Source organism: Quercus lobata, chromosome 2 (genome assembly GCF_001633185.2).
Source record: "Quercus lobata isolate SW786 chromosome 2, ValleyOak3.0 Primary Assembly, whole genome shotgun sequence".
Lineage (NCBI taxonomy): Eukaryota > Viridiplantae > Streptophyta > Magnoliopsida > Fagales > Fagaceae > Quercus > Quercus lobata.
Genome location: NC_044905.1, coordinates 66,402,923 through 66,409,363, shown reverse-complemented (window position 1 = coordinate 66,409,363; position 6,441 = coordinate 66,402,923). Strand labels below are relative to the sequence as shown.

The following is a 6,441-nucleotide window of genomic DNA, read 5'->3' as shown; positions in this document are numbered from 1 at the left end:
TAAAAATAAGTCGTACTTTTTATGTTGATCAAAGATAGTTTTTCGTTGACTCATCTTTTTTTATGCTACAAAATAATGGAAAACTATCTTTACACAAGGTTTTCTATAGAAACAAACAGAAATTTGGGGCATGATAAGGAAACGACACGTCGTGTCGTTCATACTACAGCAATTAGCAAAACGGTTAGGTCATCCTTTAAAATCAAAACCCCGGACTAAAACCTCTTTAAATAAGACTATATTCTCCGCGGAAGCAAAACCCTCAACCCCCCAAAAAACAAAATGGGCAGCAGGAAAGGACCCCCAAAGCACCAAAACAAATTCGCCTGGAAACCCAACGCCGGCGTCAAGATCAACGAAACGGTATTACAACAAATAATCGAATTTTCTCTTTCTTAATTCCCACTTCTGGAAAAACATTTTACTTAGGAAAAAGGTATTTCATATTATAACAGGAAGTCGGCGGAAGGTTCAGGCCGTTGTCCGAGGTTACGGGCGTGTGCCTACGTTGTAAAGAGCAGATCGAATGGAAACGCCGTTACGGAAAATACAAGTCCCTCACCGAACCTGCCAAATGGTATTTTCTTTTTCTTCTTTGTCTTCATATATAATATATTGGAAATAGTTGGATTTTAGATTTCAATAACATCTCAATTTGAATTAATATTTGTGGCAGTCAACGATGCTCCAAACGCGCCGTTCGTCAAGCTTACCATAATCTCTGTCCTGGTTTGTGTTTCACAATCAAAGCTTTTACAATTGAAAATAGTAAAGCATGTTCTGAAGTTTGTTGAAATTTGTATTGGAATATACTACCAAATAGGCCATTTGTATCTCTGCTTTGTTTTGTTAAATACATTTTTCTTTTTTGGTGCTAAATTACAAATTGCACTCTCTGATTTTGCCCAAGATTCAAGTGTCTTATAACTTTTGATTTATTCATTTCAGTTCTAAATTCCATTCGTTTTCTACTTCCTTTAGAGGGGTTAGAATAGAAGTAAAAGATTACATTGATTAAAAGTAAAAGTAATTGGACTGAATTGAATTTTGGGCAAAGATTTTTTATTTTTGGCTAGTAATTTGTTGGGCAAATTTAGATCTGGCTTTAATCTGTCATTTAGCCTCAATTTTTTTTTTTTTTTTTTTTTTTTTGCTATTGGGTTTTGGTTAATCTAGAATTTAGGAATTGGGTTGATGTGGATGTAGGTTGTGCTAAGGAGCAGAGTGTATGCGCAAAATGCCGTTGCCGTGTGGGTCGTATAGTCGGAAGGTTTTGTTTGAAAATTTTATTGCTTTGATATATTTATATTCATTATTTATTTTGTGGGTGTATGAAATTTTGTTCATTTGGTGTTTGTTCTTGTAGAGATTCTTCAGAAGTAGAGGCCGAGCAAAAGTTGCTTGACGAGGTGGTTCTTTTATTTTATTTCCTTCCCACTGTCAAATGATTTGTATGAATTGTGCAGATAAGGCTTGGTTTTGTGTGTTAAAAGCTAATAGGTTTGGTGATTTTGTTGTAGGCCATTAAGAATGCTCGAGAAAGGGACCGGAGGACTCTGCTACGTGCAGTAAGCTCTCTAAAGCAATGCTTTTCAGCTATTTGATATTTTTTTATAAGGCTCAAATGCACTTTTGATCCGTTCAGTTCTTTCATTCTTTCATACTTGTATAGTATATGGGTAATGAGAAATGAAATCCTATATAGTCCTATATATTATACAGTTAAAAATCAACGTAGTTTATGATGTGGATCTACTTTTTGTTATTCATGAAATCCTTTTATCATCAATGCTATACTGAGAAATAGGTAATCATGTTGTAGCTTCTAAATTTTGATCATACACAGCGACATATTCCAAGAGACTAATTTTCACGATACTCAGCTTAAATGGGACAATGTCTCTTTCGTTTTAAAACTTCTAGATTATTTTTGGCAGTTGTATTGATTATGTGTGAACTTACTAGGACCCCTTCCACAGAAAGAAGAGTGGAAAGGAAACATGTTTTTGATAAGTGTTAGGGAAATTAACTTTAGAATTTTTAGAACCCTTTTGTTATGACTCTTAATTGAGCTAATTAATGTAGGCATTCAGAAAATACTTAATCATGCAATATATAGAGAGTAGGAAAATAATCAGCTTTCTAGACTCCTGGAAAATTGCAGCCTCCTCATTGATCAGCTTAGTAAATCTTAGGCTAATAGTGAGACTAAGATGACTGTACTCCTTTCTTGTCTGTTTTATTGGACAAGAGATAAGAATAAGATACAAGTTGTAAATTGCTATCTTTTTGCCTGGTCGGCCAAATTTGCTCCCAGGTTCAAGGTGACACATCATCTGTTTACTTTGAATGTTATTTTGCATTATGAATTCCATATTGATATGGTTTTTGCATTTATATAATATTTTCCATTTCTCTGTGCATTTTATTTTGTGTTTACATGTATCTCTAATCGTGTTGCCTTTTCCAGTTATTGTTCCATTTACATATACTTCTAGTTCTTAGCAAGTTGAGCTTGTTTTCATGTGCATAGTTTTGGATTAGATCCTGTCCTGTGCCGTGGTACTTTACTTATTGCAGGGTTCAACTATTGCTAATGACCTCTATCTTAAATCATACCTTCTTCTTACAGAAGAATGGGTAGAGGATGTGGTTGTGGGTTCAAAACCTACTTGTTACTCCCCATGAGCTAATTCAATTGACACTTTCTCTTCCTATAATAATGGGATGAAGGGTAAGGCCTTGGATTTAAAGCTTAAGCCCACTAGGTGCATGTGAAACTCATCAATCACCAATCACCAATCACCATTTTTTTTTTAAGTAATCTATTGGCTACTTGTGTGACATATAAAAAGAAAAAGAGAAACTATGCTAATAAGAGTGCTCTGTATTTGTTCCCTTAATCCTTATGCTTTTGTACCACATGTGTTTTCTTATTGTTTAATTTTTCCCCCCTCAATTCCACCAGATGAACAAAGATAAATCTAAAAGTTCAGCGAAAACTACAGCCAATGAAGAAAACAAGGTTGGGGAGTTAATTTCCAATATCTCACTTGAGGAACATGCTGAGCTGAGTGGAGATGATACTGGTGATGAGGGAGATGAGGATCTAGGTTTGAATTAAGGTGTGTGAATTCCCAATTCCGAACAACGACATGTACTATGAGGACACCAAATACTTTTTGTTCCCTGATATACTAAAATATCACATTTACCAGAAATGTAGTCTCTTTTTAAGTGGGAGGGGGGAGGGGGGGCATAGTTAAGATTTAGTAGTATTAATGCCTTTCTCCCATTTTATGTTCCTGCAGGTTGCTCATTCTGTATAAGTGCTTAAGTCTCTATAACAGTGAAATGTGAAAATCTGACAAACGGGTTAAATTGATTAGTAAAGTTAAGAGCTTGAATTCCCAGTCAGATTTGGGTCAAAAACGTGTTCAAAACAAGTTACAAAATCTATGATCTGCACCCAAACTTTTTGTGTTTGGTTCAACCTGCTATAACGCGTATTTTTTTTCCACGTGCAAAAAAATAACAAATTTGATTACGTTGTCTTTATATTTCTTTTAATAAAATAAGAGAACAAATAAACACAAATACTCAAGTTAAATGGTTCCCAATTTTTTAAGTTTATGATTCGCTAATGTTATCATTACCCAAAAAATAAATAAATAAAATTAAGGGTCCGTTTGGATACAGCTGAAAACTGAAACTGAAAACTGAAAAACACTGTAGCGAAATAATTTTAAATGTGTGAATAGTATCGTGGGACCAATTTTTAATGAAAAAGTTGCTGAAAAGTGAAATTTGTGGGTCCGTGAACAGTACACGATGTGCTGTGATTGGTCTAAAAAAATTTGAAAAGTCAAAGTTTGTGGCTACTGTTTATTGAACAGTGCATGAACAGTAGCCGTAACACCCAAAACGCTCCAAAACGCGTGAAAAAAAAAAAAAAAAAAAAAAAGCAGACAAAACGCAAACGCAGTTTTTTTCAGCCGAATCCAAACGCTCTCTAAGTGTCATGAACCATATCTAGTTATCAATGTCTTTGAATATAAATTTGGCATGTAAAATGTAAATATATAAATAAAGTTACTTGTAAGTTATAATGATAACTAAATAACTAATATAAAAAGCTTTTAAGAATAAAACGTAAATTACAAAAACTGTTAGGTTAAGAAACAAGTAAATAGTTAAATATGAATCGCATCTTAATCTACTCAACGTTTGTAGTAGATACAATAGTGGAAATCTTCATGTTAGAGAATTGCACCTTATGCTGGCAAGTATAAAGAAATTGGGAGTTTTGATTTTTGAGAGAGGATGAAGAAATTTACCATCATTGTATTACTAAATCTAAGATCTCATGGTTGTGAGTTATGGTCATGTTTTTCAGCCACTTTTAATCTTCTTTTTCTTTTCTACGCTTTACCGTTCAGATCAGTGGCAAAAAATACGGTCAAGGCTATTGAAAAAGAAACAATATTAGGGTCCGTTTGTTTCAATGTAAAATATTTTCCGGGTGTAAAATATTTTTAGGTGAAAATATTTTCGGGAAAAGAAAATATTTTCTAGTGTTTGGTTGCATTCTGAAAATATTATTTTCCTTCTAGTTTCTCACATTTTCTCAGCTTCCAAACAAATTTCATAATAGAAAATTTCAATAATAAACTTAAAAGAAACAAAAATCAAAACAAAACATTCATTGAACTCAAAAATTTGGTGAAACGGAGAGAGAGGGAGGAAGAGAGAGTGATCAACAATTGAGGGAAAGGAAGAGGTAGATCGAGTCCAAATCTTCTGTCTCACTTTTTGTGCTCTACTCTATACTCTACCAATAAAAGCTTGCAACGTAGTCACCTAATTAATTAAATACTACCATTAATTAATAATGATAATATTAATAAGTCAATAATGATAGTATTTAATTAATTATGTTAACACCTAGCAAGCTTTTATTGTTGGAGTATAGAGTGGAGTAAGAAAAGTGAGACATAAGATTTGGATTCGAGGTAGATCGAGAAAGAGAGAGATTGGGCATGAGTGGGTCATGGGTGTGATCTCGCCGATGCTGGGATGCGACGAGATCGGTGCGATTTAGGGTTGGGTGCGGTGGTGTGATTTGGGGTTGGATGCGGTGATGCGATCTGGGGTTCGGTTCTTACTCTTGGTTTTTTTTTTTTTTTTTTTTTTTTGGAAAGCTTGGAGATGGGTTTTGGACCATGGGGCGGAATGATCTGGGCTGGTCGGAGCTTGGCTAGGCTGGCCGAAGCTTGGTTGAGGTGAGCTTGGATATAGGTTTTGGACCGTGTGAGGAGTGTGCTCGAGCTTTCTCTCTTCAGGTGTGATTTTCGAAAATTGTTTGAAGGTAAAATCAAACCGTAAATGATTTTACGCCCGTGAGCCCTTATTTTACAGTCAACACAGAAAACATTTTCAGTTTGACCCAATTTTCGGTAACTACCAAACACACACGTTTATGGAAAAGCATTTCCCGAAGTGGTTTGAAGCCAAAACTCACTAACCCAACAAAACCATCCCAATATAGAAATTTTAATTTAGCTTATTAAGGGGAGAAAAAATTGTTGCGGCATCCTTGTAAATAAAGAAGTTTCTAGGACTATACTTTGAACAAGGAAACTTCCTAGAAGTAGAGGTGTGTATCAAACCCACTACCCCAACAAAACCAACCCAATATAAAAATTTTAAGATCAAAATTAATGTTGAAATGAAGAGAGAGGAAAAAATGTCCCTTCTTTAATGGCAATATTTTAATTAATGGAAATGTTAATTCAAAATTATCTCCATAATCATTTACACCACACGATTGGATCCATGGACATATTTCAAATTAAAGGAATCATAACTGCCACTATTATTGTGTATTAAATCAGGAAACCAATCCCATCAAAAAAAAAAAAAAATAGGAATCCCAAAAAAATAATGATATATATATATATATAGAGGGAAATGCTAACGAGTGCCCTTAGGGCACTAGTTAAAAATCCAGTTAAAGAAAATTTTTATGGGAAAAGAAAAAAAAAATTAATTGGCCACAATAAATGTGAATTAAAAGGAATTAAATATTTTTTTAAGATCAAACTGAATTAAATATCGTTACATAAAATAATTAATTTAGACAAAAATGAGTGGTTTTTTTTAAAGGTTTTTTATATTGTAATATGATTTTACTCTCAGATTGATAATTCAATATATGACATTCAAGACAATGAAAATGGTCAGATATGATAAATAAGAGTATTAAATACTCAATATTTGTAACCTACCATTAATTTACAATTAAATGTATTGGTAATTTAATACATGATAGTTGTGTATGTTATGTACAAATTCCTGCTTATTATGTGGTATTATTTTATTTTATTTTATAATATATAGGATAATAATAGTATAGGTTTAAAATTGAACAATTATCTATAA

At 33.3% G+C, this 6,441-nt stretch overlaps 1 protein-coding gene across 2 annotated transcripts; it reads left to right on the top strand.

The window, feature by feature from the left end:
- Positions 1 to 240: 240 nt before the first annotated feature.
- Positions 241 to 3,432, top strand: LOC115976266. Of its 2 annotated transcripts, XM_031097444.1 has the most exons (8): positions 241 to 363; positions 456 to 577; positions 677 to 729; positions 1,207 to 1,270; positions 1,367 to 1,409; positions 1,521 to 1,568; positions 2,969 to 3,125; positions 3,312 to 3,432. In XM_031097444.1, exons 1-7 carry the CDS (start codon positions 283 to 285, stop codon positions 3,122 to 3,124), a joined length of 567 nt encoding a protein of 188 aa, XP_030953304.1. In that variant the 5' UTR covers positions 241 to 282; the 3' UTR covers position 3,125; positions 3,312 to 3,432. The 2 variants fall into 2 exon arrangements, with proteins under 2 accessions (XP_030953304.1, XP_030953303.1); XM_031097443.1 differs by having other exon boundaries at positions 242 to 363; positions 2,969 to 3,432.
- The last annotated feature ends 3,009 nt before the right edge of the window (positions 3,433 to 6,441 follow it).

What these genes read in the sequence shown, in the direction of transcription:
- LOC115976266 (XM_031097444.1), top strand. Translation starts at nt 283, where the DNA reads ATGGGCAGCAGGAAAGGACCCCCAAAGCACCAAAACAAATTCGCCTGG. An exon ending in GCGTCAAGATCAACGAAACG is followed by an intron (nt 364 to 455) that starts GTATTACAACAA and finishes ATATTATAACAG; the next exon opens with GAAGTCGGCGGAAGGTTCAG. An exon ending in TTACCATAATCTCTGTCCTG is followed by an intron (nt 730 to 1,206) that starts GTTTGTGTTTCA and finishes ATGTGGATGTAG; the next exon opens with GTTGTGCTAAGGAGCAGAGT.